Consider the following 13335-nt stretch of genomic DNA (forward strand, 5'->3'; position numbering starts at 1 on the left):
CAGACTTAACTCCGAGCATGCGCAGAGTGACGGAAGCTTGAATCGCGGACTTCCGGTGTTGGACCTTCCCAGAGGTGGGGTCGCGATTCTTGATGCTGACCAAAAGGAGCGTGGCCTCTGAGGACGAGAATACGAACGTTCGATTAGATACGCCGGGAAATGTCGAATCGACATGCGCAGTTGAAATGTGACACAGAAAATGTGTGGGAATAATTTTTAATTGTCTCGTAGATCCCAAAATTTCAAATTCCACAAGTTGCCGTCTTCCGGTGTGGTGGACGGAAAGCATTTGATGCGTTTTCAGAGTGAAACCTCTGTTTTCAAATTCCTCCGGCGCAGTGTGGACGGCGACAAGCTTCCCTCAACCCCAAACTACCGCCACGAAGCAAAAGACGCGTCGAGAAAAGGCAAAATATGTTTTTTTTGATTTATTTATTTCCGTTTTTCATTCGAGGGCCGTCTGCATCAGCCCATCAAGTTTGGTTTGTTCCGGCAAATGTACAATTACAACCAGCTACCGAGCCTATATATATTTTGTTGTTCTACTAATTTCATAATTAGGTATTTGTTGATTCCCTTGAAAAAATGCTTATCATGTCTACTGTATAGATTAGGTGAATAACATAACATGACATACGGATACCTACAGCTTGTAATGAGTTCTGAGAATCTTGATGGCACATAAAAGTTCACATCAGGCATGCGAAACACTGAGAGTCAACAGACCATATGATGTTGAAAAGCATAGTAGTCTTTTTAAAACAGTGACGGAGCCTTAGTACACATGATCCATAGAGACTGCGTTTTTTTTTCGCATCTACATTATTTTTAATGTTTTTCTAAGCCAGCTACAACTGTCAATGAATGGCCGGGGTATCTTATTGAAAACAACGCTTAAATGTTATGGAAATATGCATGCAGGCGTTTCGTCTTCTTTGTTTCTCTGAAATCACCCCTAAGGGGTACTTATCTCGTAACTATTGGTAGAATTCTACTAGTATACTAATGCAAATGCTCCAATCTGATTAGCTGAGCTACTCGTATACTATCAGCCATTAGAGTGCAGTGGCTGTCGATCGTCCACAAAATGCGAAGTTTTCATCCTTTTCCGAAGTTTTGGAAGAAAATTTAGATGTAAATGGATAATTAAATTCCTGAGAAGACTTAATGAAGGACATTAGTGGTTTCTTGACTTTAAAAACTTGAAATTATTGAAAAAATGGGTGCGCGCGCGTAAACAACAACAAATTTACCATGGACAATTCAATGCGTGCGATTTTGTTAAAGCGTAAAGTTGAATAATGCGTAGGAAGATAATTAGAATCAAACCGTTATTTGCGTTTATTTCAATTAGAATTCTACTAAGACAATTCGATTATTCGCTCTCGATTTCTGTTAGGTTATAGTTGATTCGGCCTTCGGCCTCATCAACTATCACCTCATAGAAATCGAGAGCGAATAATCTAAGTGTTAATTAGTAATCAAAGATTATATACTTAAATGATTTCACTAGCTGACTTTCAACTTCTATCTATTGCTAAAATCAACCTTTTTCATCAACAACCGAGGTTTTACAGACAGATATATCAGTGTCAAAGTACATGCCAATGAAGAGGTGCCCTGTGTAAACTACGATTTGTTGAAACGTTGCGCGACGGCGCCAGTCTCCGTAGACCCACAAAAATATTTACATTATTTCATGCTACATATTTTCACATTAACTGGTTCATGTTCAAACGTAAAAGCTAATTTGCAAAATTATATATATATAAATAAACTATAAACCACGCGGTGGTCTCCGCTTTACAATGCTCAGACCAGACCACTACGAAAACGACGAGGTGCGCGTTAGTCTTTGCGCATATGACATATGACATACGACGTCATTCAAAATCGCGCAGAAAATGCAGACGTTCGACGAAAAAATCTCAAAAGAAGTCACCCTTAAAACCACAGGATACCCAAGATTATGAACTGCGTTCTGCGAATGCAATACCACCATACACAAATTATTAAGTAAGGCATACTATCTACTGAACTTAGTGCCGTAGCTTAAATTGACCGTCTTCCATACATTTATTATATTGGGTGACCGATTTTTGAACAAATATGTTTGATTCTATTATTTATCTAATTTTTTTTTCAAACTACCATATTTGAATCATCCATGCGTGATGGACGTCGACGAGGAACAAGAGCTTGGTGTTTTCCTCAATTCAGTTTTTTGTTCAACTTAAGCACATTTGACTTCACGCTTCACTTATGTTTATTTTAATCTTCTCTGTCTGACTTGAAACGGAAATATGCAATCAATTTATGCTTCTTTTAAGATGCATTGAAATGACCGTGGCTAAACGCTCTGTATTTTCAGCGGACATTTAAGTCACACAAGTCATATAATAAGCCATTGAAGCCTTGTTTTCCTAAATCATTCATACCTCGACTTTCTCTTTAGATGTTGCTTGTTTTGTGTAGACATGCGCATTCATTGACACCGCGGCTCATGACGTCATTTGCAGCCTGCAGGCGCATTCACTTGGACTCACCGAGACCCGTGTATTGTTATGGGTATATGACCCCTATAAACGGGAAATAAATAAGCACTCAGTAGCAGTTGTAGAGCATCTTATTTTGCCACCCGAAGAGTCGTCTTGATATTACATACATACATTACATTCATACTTTATTGGCTTGTCCCCACGGGGCTTTTCAGAGTCAATGTTACATTACAAAATTTAAAAACGCAGAAAGCCAAACACATAACAATGATAACTTAAAATGAACACAAATGTTGAATAAAAATTAAATAAAACAGTCATTAAGAAGCTTACACCTGAGTAGGCGCTTGAAATCCGTCACGGATGGACAAAGTTGACGTTCAGGCTGCAACTCAATACACAGAGAGGTCGCTCTATATTGATAGCAAGCTTTGTTTTCTTCAATGAGATCGTTCTAAATACGCATTTCGAAATCACGTTTTTCACTTCAGAATTTTCCAGCCTGGTGTGTATTATTTTACAGTTTTTAATCTTGTATCACTTGATCAAAATATACAGAGCATTGAAGCCGAGCGAGAATCATCAACAGCCTTTAACAGAAGCCCGCAGAAACAGAGCCAATCGCGAGAGGACAAACGATGACAGAGCTGGCCCACACATTCGTCATGCAACTGAAAACGATGAACGACAAGGCTGAGTAAGTGTGCTTTCTTTTGACATCGTTCAAAGTTAGTCATTTATCTTTTAATGAAGATCCTGGACAGCACTGTATGAAATAAATTCGGTGCTTTCGTTCTGGCCATGCAAGAGAGCGTTTTGACGGAATTTTGTAAGAAAATACTTGCCGCGTGTTAACTTGTGACCGAAACTGGTCAAGTTTGACTGGAAGTTTCGAGTGTCTTTTTTATAATAGATTTTAATTTCTATTTTCTTGTTAAGGGCAAACAAAGACAGCGTTTTCCTATCTGGCACTCTTACGGAAAGCTTCTATAACCCATTTCAAATGAGTACTACTTATTGGCAGAAACAATTATGAAAGAATTATACACGGATCAACCTAATCAGTAGAACTTGCTTCATGTTTCAAAAAATGGCCACGAATGGACTTGGACCTGATCAGCTGTGCTTGGTTTTCTATAAAGGTGAACTGATTATGACTTATTTCAAGTAAACCTGGACGGCTTGGCCCCGGGGGCTTGGCCGACTTTGTTCAGCTGAAATAACTGAACTGTTCAAGAGAACTGAAGCCCTGACGGCTGCCAACAGCCGTGTTTATCAGTCTTAATGCACTTCTAGCTGAACTCTAAGTTAATGATGAGCAACCTGTGCCATATTATGTAATTTAAAAACTAAAATAAAAGAGTAGAATAAATTTGCCCGTTGTCATGCATAGTGTATGAGCGCAAAACAGATTGTGCACGGTCGTGGACCTTCCAACATAAATCTTGACATCTTTGTTTGCTCCTTTGATGTTTGGCGGCCTTCATAACCAGTCGCCTCTATTAACTATGTTCAAACGTTCAAATCAGAGATGATAGACTTTAAACGTTTGTTAGATCGACTCGCCCTCTCTCAGCCCTGAACGATAATAGGCCATTTCCCAGTTACTTTGTGCCTCCGTTTCAAAACGAGTCTTCGTGCAATAAATAAGTTAGATTTGCATAGTGAAAATGAACCTGTAGGCGGAACTCACTTTCGTATGAATGGTTATTTGACAGACGCAAAAGGCAACTCCGAAATGGCCTTTTTGAGCACTTTTGTTTAGATTATTTTAATACTCACTCAGGCTGTAAAAAATACTACTGAAATACCCAAGACATTACGCTGAATTATCATAAAGGAATGATGACAATACGGAACATACTCGAATTAAAATACAATAAATAGCACTGTTAATTAGTCAAAAAGGCAAAGTTGTGTATACGTATCTGTTAGGCTGTTTTAAAATAGAATAACATTATTAGCTAAAATATAGAATAATATTATTAGCTGTAATTATTATAGTTCTCATTTATACACGTTCGTATTTTGAACGAGTTATTAGCTCCTCGACGAAACGCATTAAAATAAATGATTGATTGATCGAGCAGCGCTACTCTCTAAGGTTTTTGCTACTTTGTTCCTTTCTGAAAACAAAATGACAAAACCGCGACAGTGAGAGCCGGCAGATGATCGTCTTTCGAATTGACGGCGTCGTGGGGATATATTCTCCCCAAAGTTTTTGGTGGGGGTGTGTAACCCGAACCTTGAAACCTGTACTCTATTTCGAACCAAAATCGGTGATTTCCTTGCCCTATTTCAGACCTGAACGAAAAATCGATAAAAACAATGATGCAAGAGACCGCAAACGAAAATGCTGCCGGTATACGTAGGATCTGTAAAAGATCTGATCAGCCAAAAATAGAAACGTAACAATGACGCAAGGCTGATTACTACGTAGAAAGCTTAACGGGACAACGACATGATAGAATCCAAACTGAAAGTCAAGAATTGCAACCGTGGACAGCTGTTTAGACCTTGTTGGGTATCGTCAGAACGGTGTAGCAGAAAGTGAAGCAATCGGCTGCCTGACCGATCGACCACCAAATGTACAATGGTAATGATCTCAGATGAAACTCAAATCCAAATGTTTGCGAATACACCGACCCATTTCAGATCTATTAATATTATACGGCTCTAATATATGACCGCAGCTAACCAGACTATTGGCTTTCATTTACTTGAACACTTAAGGTGGCCGAACACAGTTTTCGCGCGCGCTTTTGCTGATGCAATTGAGCGCGCGCACAAGGATTTCAAAGAGCGATCATTTTATTTACTCAACACCCGCACTATCTGTGCTATTTTTTCTCTATTATTGAACGCAGTGTATTGATGGCTTTAGTCTTTTATTACAAAGATATGTTAGAAAAGGTAACCACGCAAAGAAACCAGCAATTCTCAGCTTTCTCTTTGTTACCGAAAGAAGCCAGTTAAATGCAGCGCATGCGCAGTTGCTCGAAAAATTGAGACCGATTGCTTTTGCAGAAACTTGCGGATTTCTGACGATCCAGTCGTTAGAATTTCAAGAAATTTGGCAAAAAAATAGTTCAGAAATCACGTGAATGACCTATCGCAAAAAATCTGAATTTTGACATAGGGAATTTTTAATAATACAGAACATGCGGTGAAAACGATTTACGGCGAATTACGAAAATCGCCTATGTCAAAATTTTATTAGAACAGTGTTGACTGAAGGGATTTAATGTCAATTCGTAGTGGGCAAAAGATGAAACAAATCTAACGACTGGATTTTTTTTAAATAAACAAAAACCATTTTTTAAACCTTGTTTTTAACCAGCCCCGTTGCCATGGCAACAGCACACACCTTAGCCAAAATGCGAGAATAAACTTTTCTGTGGCTAACCTTGACTCTTGCAAAAAACGAGCCCCAAAGCATAAATAGCTTAAAAGTAATGGTGAATTAAGCATAGGCTCTTGAGAACTGTGTTCGGCCACCTTAAATAGAGCTACAAAATTGCCAATGTTGATGCTGAGAAAAGTACCGGTAGTTCCTTGTAAACAAAATACTAGCTCCTGAAAATACCAATTGCCACAGCCAGTATGAAAAACATAACCTACTTCAGACCAAAATGGTCAAAATCCATACCTTTATAGACCAAAACTACTCAAAAACCATACCCCTTGGGGTCTCACCCACCTAGATAGCCGGTATCACGGAGTTTCCCGGGTACTAAACAAAGTAGTCCCGGGTTACTGTAGCTTCCGGGTTCCTTAACCATACCTAGAGAAACTGGGGACAAACTTGTGCAAAAGAAAATGGCGGATGCTGTCTCGATCTGCTACGCTCATAGTCTATACATCTCGTTATAAACGCTGCAAGATTCTAGCGAGGTATGGAGAGTTTGTGTGCTTACGATAGCAGTTCATCTTCTGACGGCAATGACGAATCACCGAAAAACAAGAAACGAAAGGCAAGCTCAACAGAAGTTGATAGAGGCAATGGTCGTAGATCAGGACCGAATATCGGACAACGAAAGGATAAATTACTTAACCCTTCAAATGCTAGAGGAACGTTTGTAAGTACTATTTCGGTATCAAAACTAGTACCATCTTTCAGTGCTTTGAACTATAACAGTGGCTTATCAGATCGCCTTGGTGATGATCATAAAACGCATTCGCAAGGGGCTGGCAACCAAACCAAGAAAACTCCACCTTTCATCGGATCAGTGACAAGGAAAACACATACAAAGTCGAGCATTTCGGGACTTAGCGTGAAACCTTATGTGTCTAAGAGAGAAAGAGAGAAAATAGCCCAAGAAAATGCCTTAATTACGGCTTCAACATTTTCAACGAATCCTCAGTTGGAAGAGATTGATTGTGATAATACTTTGAAAGGTGTTGAGTTAAAATCTGAGCTAAAAACTGACATTTCTAGCATTAAAACTACAGGCACAGATCTTGTATGCAGACCACCAAGAAAGCTTCATCTAAATCTTGAAGGGCATTCACAGGGTGTCAACTGCGTCAGATGGAATCCAGTAGAAAGCAATTTGTTGATTTCTGCATCAATGGATCATGTGGTGTGTGTTTGGGACACACACAAAGGTGGAGTCTGTGCCCGAAGACTCACATGCCACAGTGAAGCAGTCAAACATTCCAAGTGGAGTCTGTGTGGATCACAAGTCTTGACATGTGGTTATGACAAAACTGCAAGACTTTTTAACTTGGCAACAGGTAGTGACAGTGGTAGTGATATTATGTAGTTAGAGCAAGTAAGTTGTAGACTGGCAAGAAGTGGAGGGGTTGTGACGAAGAGAAAGGGAGCTCCTAGACTGCATGCAGTCTCCACATATTTTTCCTTGAGCTACTGATACGTGGAATAGCGAGAAGGCACAGTGTGTGGTTCCAAAAAATATCCATGACCACCCAGACAGTCAAGGGTCTTGATATCCAAAACTATTAAAGGATGGTTTGAAGATACTGAAATTTCTGTAGAAGTGGAGGGGGAGGGGATTCAAACTAAAACCCCTTCTGTGGGGAGGCTGGGAGAGCACAATGCTTGCTTGAAGCCTGCTGGGTGATGAGAACTGAATTGTTGATCTTAATTAAAATTTTTATTACCTATCCAAATTCTTTTTAGGATGTTTTTGTTAGTTGTTGATTCATAATTCTATCTCTTGGGCATTTACAGAAGAGTAGTAATAGATTGTAGTGATTTTCAGAATGTGGGGCACCAGAAAGATTTTTCACTGGTGCATTCATGTTGTTTGTACAATAACTTTAGAGGGTTTTTTTTATTACTTCAAAGGCCTGGACTGAAACCGCTGAAACCATACCTGGACATCAAGTGCATTACATTGTAAATAATGTTTATAAATGAATTAATTAAAACACTTGTTTTTTTTGACAGGTCAGGAAATCAAAGTGTTTCCACACAAGAACTATGTGACTTGTGTTGAGTTTCACCCCACAGACCCCGCCCTGTTCTTAGCTGGGACATTTAAATCTGCCATTCTTTGCTGGGACACAAGAACTGGAAATGTTAGTATGGAATAGTTGAAAGGTGCATCATCATATCTGAAGCCGTTTTCTTGCAAAAGCTCAAAACACACTTTGATCATTGGGAAACCAACCAAAAGTGTTAATTATTTTGCAGAACCGCTTAAGTGACTGTGACAGGAATTTTTTTGGCAGGGAGGTCACTGATAACAGACCACAATATAGACACATCGTGGAAAATGTGGTGTTTTGTATTTTTCAAGCCTAGTTTTTTTCTTTTGATTTGGAAAAATTATAATGATTTTACAATGTGGTCTTCCATTATTCTTTTAATTTGCAGAGAAAATCAGTTTTTGATTTTCATATATAAACTGCGATAATCAACCATGTCTTCATATCTTTATCCGCAGTTCAAATGTATGATCTCTCATATATTTGTTTTTAACTAGTGTTAGTGAATTGTTTGCCTAATCTTGATGGCAACTGTGATTTTCATCAACAGGTGGCATCAACTTACTCAGCATTTTTCGGTCAAGTACAAGACATGGCATTTCTTCCTGGAGGAGATGAATTTATTTCTGCTGCTGAGGTAGTCAGGCGGAATTCCACAGACAAAGGGATCATGGTCTGGGATTTTAGATCGACCGCACTATTATCCAATCAGATTTACCAGGTATGTCAATGGCAAGCCAGACCAAACAAGCTTAGTCAATACAGGAATTTATTACGATTTTTGTAAACACACCGTGAAGCCCTGGCCAAACAATCAAATTAGTTCATTTCCAAACGTGAGCCAACAACATCCAACATGTGGCAACACGTCACAACGGGTGGACAAATAAGTGCAACATGTTGTGCTAAAATGTTGCGATTGTTTGGCCAGGCTTAAGAATTCTGCCCTCAAAACTGTACAAGCTGCTGATGTAATGATGATAGGAGCAAAGGTAATTGACATTTTGATGATGTTTTGTGAAAGAAATAGAAAACATTTTGCCTGTGTTTCTATTGCATTTTAGTATAAATCTACCAGCATTCTATCATAAATCCTGTTCTCTGATTGGCTACGCTACTCACTATCTATTCTGTGATAGATAGTGAGTAGCATAGCTGAAAGCTCTTCTTAACAAAATGATGGTAGTTTCTTGCCATTTCGAAGTGTCTGTGAAGAGGATTTAAATAAAATTTTGAATGACTAGAAGATTTATACTAAAACAATTAGATTATGAGCTAAAGATTTTTATCGCATGATAGTTGACTCAGGCTGTGCCCTCATCAACCATCACGCTATAGAAATCTCTAGCTCATAATCTAATTGTTTAATAGCACAAAGGTTTAGGAGAACTCAAAAAAGCTGTAGAAACACTTACCTGTGGCTTGTGCTCCCACAGCATTTCTTGTTCATCCAAACTTTCACTAGTATTTGTATAAAAAATTCAAAGGAAAGTAAAACTTGGCAGTTGCTGATGTAGAAAAATGTAAAAAAAGTGTCATCATGTCAAAAAACACATTTCAAGCATAGCCTTTCTTTATAGCCCTTTTTTTGTGTTTCTATTGTGAATCCCCAGCACTACCCCATTTTGCTATGTACTGAACAGCGTCAATTCAACCCCACTAACTATTTGATTGCAAATACAGGTAACCCCACCCCTCCATTTAACAACTGCATCCAACCAATAAATCAAAATTACTTACTTATCTTAAGTTTAGCTTGCTATGTTTAATGTTACCTTATCACTCCCAGGGGGGGTCATCTCATTCTCTTTAGGATTATTAGGGGGTGGGACAAGGTAAAAAAAAATTCTGGTAAAGAGTGAGGGTCATTATATATTGGAGGGTCTATTCATCAAATATCACCTTCCCACCCCAAGGATACGGGAATGGTGCCTAGTCATTTCGAAATGAATCTGGATGAAGGTGTCTGTTGAAGACGGTTATGAATTAATTGCTGGCTATTCCTGCAGTCATTTGTTTCTGTTTTTGTTTTAGGAAGCCTTCACGTGTACTTGTTTAAGAGTCCATCCAAGTGAATCTCATTTTGTGGCACAGTCAAACGGAGACTACATTGCCTTGTTCTCAACAAGAAGACCTTACAAGCTGAACAAGTTTAAAAGATACGAGGGCCATAAGGTAATGATACAACACAGGTAAGATCAATGGCTGCGTTGTCCCTAGTCTCCTCTCAGATATGAAAAAATGTAAGGCACTAGCGGGATGACAGGAAGTCGAGTTTTTTTTTTTCTTAAGCACCTTCCCGTCATCCCCTGCGTTTTATAATTTTCTCACAAGAGTCGACTGGGAACGAGTAGGGATCAAACGTCCTAAAAGATCACAGGCCTACGGGGCCACGTAGTGCCGCTGCCCCACAGCTGCCCCTCTGATAGCCCCGTAGCCCCGTAGCCAAATGTGTCTATAATGAAAACGGGGAAAATAAAGGAAGCGAGAATGACTGCGTAACCTCGTATCAAGGGTTTTTTTAAGTCATACAGCTTCGAGGTGGCCAAGTATTCTGCAGTTACTCCGCATGACTGGACAACTGAAAGATGTTAAACCACACTTTACTAACAAAATCAATAGCAAAAGGAGTGCTTCTTAATCGCATTTCCTTGAAAATATCTCGTTTCGTTAACAGGAAGTCTAGAAAGTTCAGAAGGGTGTTTAAAGAAATTTATAGAGCAAAAGAGATTATTACTGGTCAACTACTCAACGACTACCCAACCACTCTCAAACCGCGGTAAAACCAAAACGAAAATAATTGTCCGATTTCACAGTAGCCGTGCAAGCGCGCGCTAAAAAGAAATTAAATAGAGAAGAACGCACGCGCTTAACACGTGCAAATACCGCCATGGAAACCGGAGTTGTTTAGTTTCCGGAAAAAAGGATAGAGGTTTCCCAAATTTGCCATCGGCAAAGAACAGTTAACGGCTGACTTTTTTATCCTTTGACGCGAACAAAGACTTCTTGGCTTGCCGAGAAAAAAACAATTCTTTCATACAGAGAAGGGGCGATTGGTGGATTCTCGGTTTAAATTTAAAGTTTAGCCAGGTTGTGAGAAGAAAAGAGAGGAAACTAGTTTTAAAACGCAAGGGAATCTTACCGTGTGGTTTAGCAGGATATGTAAGGCATGATAACAACTAGAAAATCAACAGCGCCGCGAGCGGAAATGACAACTTTGTGCGTACAACAAAACATTTTGCCTCGTGTGATGAACACACCACTTGTTCGTTCCACGAAAAAGATCGTAGTGAACGTTTGACGTCACAATAAGCGTTTATGACGAAGCATGCGCGAGATGAGTTACGCTGGGCTCATACCCAGACCAGATTGCGAATGGTTTTGTGAAACAAGCTTATTTAATGGCGTACTTTTGTTGTATCTTGTTTTGGCAGGACTTAAAGAAAACGGAATAATTTGATTATATTATGATTTCATGTATTATTTTAGTAGTCGAAGAAGTACGCTGGTATCTCTGGTGTCTCCGGTATTTTCAAGTCTACTGTACAGAGATGGTTTTCGCTCACTCTTAGAGATTACAGAGTATTGAGGCGTAACTCGCACAAGAAATATTTAAGGACGTTCGCGCTAAGTGTTTCTGCGCATCCTTACTGCGCACGCAAATTCACACGCCACGTCATGCATCGAGCGCGCGCTAAGTAATAAAATGAACAAAGATAGGGCAGATGGCCATTGGTATAGCTTTGCCTGGGTTTAACGATCTTGGACGTTCGAAGACCCCTGTTTTTCTTTTGATGGATCATTTTCTCTACCGATTTTTTACGTGTAGCGAAAAAGTGAAGAAAATCTATGATTTGAAGTTTGAATTTTTCGCATCGAATTCCGTTCTTTTTAGCTTTTCGTTTATCTTTGCGGCGGTTTCAAATGCCTCTTGAAGGATTAAGTTTTGTGATCACGTTGACAACATAATTTTGGAATTAAAGCAACGGATTCACTTAAACAAAATATTACTAAGATAGTTTGTTTCCGTTGATTCAACTTTGATATTTTAAGCTAAAAACCCTGGAGACCATGCTGATTTACGCGCGCCAATCGGACGGAGACTTGCTTAAAGTGAATAGGTTTAATGTACCAGGAAAAGGCATTGAAAGAGTTAAAAAATAAAACAAACATACAAAAAAAAATGTTTCAAACCCTCAGATCAGAAGTCGGCGAGAGGGGAGTGACTGTTATTCGTATATTCTGCGTATTTTGTTACACGTTCGATTAAACCTAATTAGTAATGTTTTTGGTTTCAGGTTTGTGGTTATCACATTGGATGTGATTTCAGTCCTGATGGTAGAATAGTCTCCTCTGGCTCAGCGGATGGGAAAATATTTTTCTACGATCATTTAACGTCTCGTGTGATTAGAACACTTGATGCTCATTCTGCACCATGTATGGACGTGGCTTATCACCCCATCCTACCCGGTTGTGTAGCAAGCTGTGGGTGGGGTGGGCAAGTTAAAGTTTGGACATGATGAGCGATTTGTACAACCATTAATTAAATAACAGCTTCAACAAAGACAAACCGTATATCTTTACCCTTCGCGTTGTTATACTGAGGCATGAGGGAAGTCCCAATGTAATCCTTCATTGCTTTAGCTTGGTTATTATGAAATGAGTTTTCTAGTAATGATAAAGGTCGCTCTAATGTAGCACAAGAGGGTTGAATTAACAAAACCTCTTGGCACGTGCTGTGTGTAATGTGAGTTACTGCTGTCCAGATTTCTGTTGGCCTGCGTAAGGCCCCCAGCCGTCGGCCAGTTTTTGTCACTACTATTGCCTCAATATTATGCTCAAAATAATGCCGCCTTAATGCATAAAATCCCACTACAGGGTGTAGTCCATGGCGCACAATTTATGATCCAGACATGTAGGCCACTTTAAGTTTCAAGCTAAAACCCGACATCGCACGAATCGCGAAACGTGCGATATCGGTTTTTCAAGTGAAATTTAACATGGAATTCACGAGTCAGGTTATGAATTTTCCTTGAATGCTGCAATATCTAACGCGTGCTCGAGAAAAGCCATTCCAGTTGAATCAACTGTCAAGACTGTCAGGAGTCGGCGAATAGAAATCCAGCTAGAATCAGAAAACTTTACTGTTTTTGGCTTCGTGGACGGCGACAATGAAAACATGTTTAACAGGTCATTGTTTGTAATTATTTGGAGTTGTTTTGTTGTCGCTCCAGTGCAATACTAGAACAAACATGGTTAACACGCTTCGGTCAGCGACTCAACGACAGTGTGATTGTTCTACCCTCGCTCACAGTCACATTGACATATTTGCACGTGTGTGGTTCACTTCCGCCTGACTTTAAAAAGAAATATCAATTATAGC

At 39.4% G+C, this 13335-nt stretch overlaps 1 protein-coding gene across 1 annotated transcript; it reads left to right on the forward strand.

Annotated features, from left to right (window-relative positions):
- The first annotated feature begins 6291 nt into the window (after positions 1–6291).
- Positions 6292–12535, forward strand: LOC149111385 (WD repeat-containing protein 25-like). Its single transcript, XM_089291948.1, has 5 exons — positions 6292–7235; positions 7912–8042; positions 8503–8673; positions 9987–10127; positions 12251–12535. Exons 1-5 carry the CDS (start codon positions 6395–6397, stop codon positions 12470–12472), a joined length of 1506 nt encoding a protein of 501 aa, XP_089148074.1. The 5' UTR covers positions 6292–6394; the 3' UTR covers positions 12473–12535.
- The last annotated feature ends 800 nt before the right edge of the window (positions 12536–13335 follow it).

Source organism: Orbicella faveolata, unplaced genomic scaffold (genome assembly GCF_042242905.1).
Source record: "Orbicella faveolata isolate gen_17 unplaced genomic scaffold, um_ofav_v1 contig_24, whole genome shotgun sequence".
Taxonomy (NCBI): Eukaryota; Metazoa; Cnidaria; class Anthozoa; order Scleractinia; family Merulinidae; genus Orbicella; species Orbicella faveolata.

Coding starts and splice junctions, on each gene's coding strand:
- LOC149111385 (XM_089291948.1), top strand. CDS start 6,395: ATGGAGAGTTTGTGTGCTTACGATAGCAGTTCATCTTCTGACGGCAAT. Junction 8,674..9,986: donor TATCCAATCAGATTTACCAG/GTATGTCAATGG, acceptor TTTTTGTTTTAG/GAAGCCTTCACGTGTACTTG. Junction 10,128..12,250: donor AAAGATACGAGGGCCATAAG/GTAATGATACAA, acceptor TTTTGGTTTCAG/GTTTGTGGTTATCACATTGG.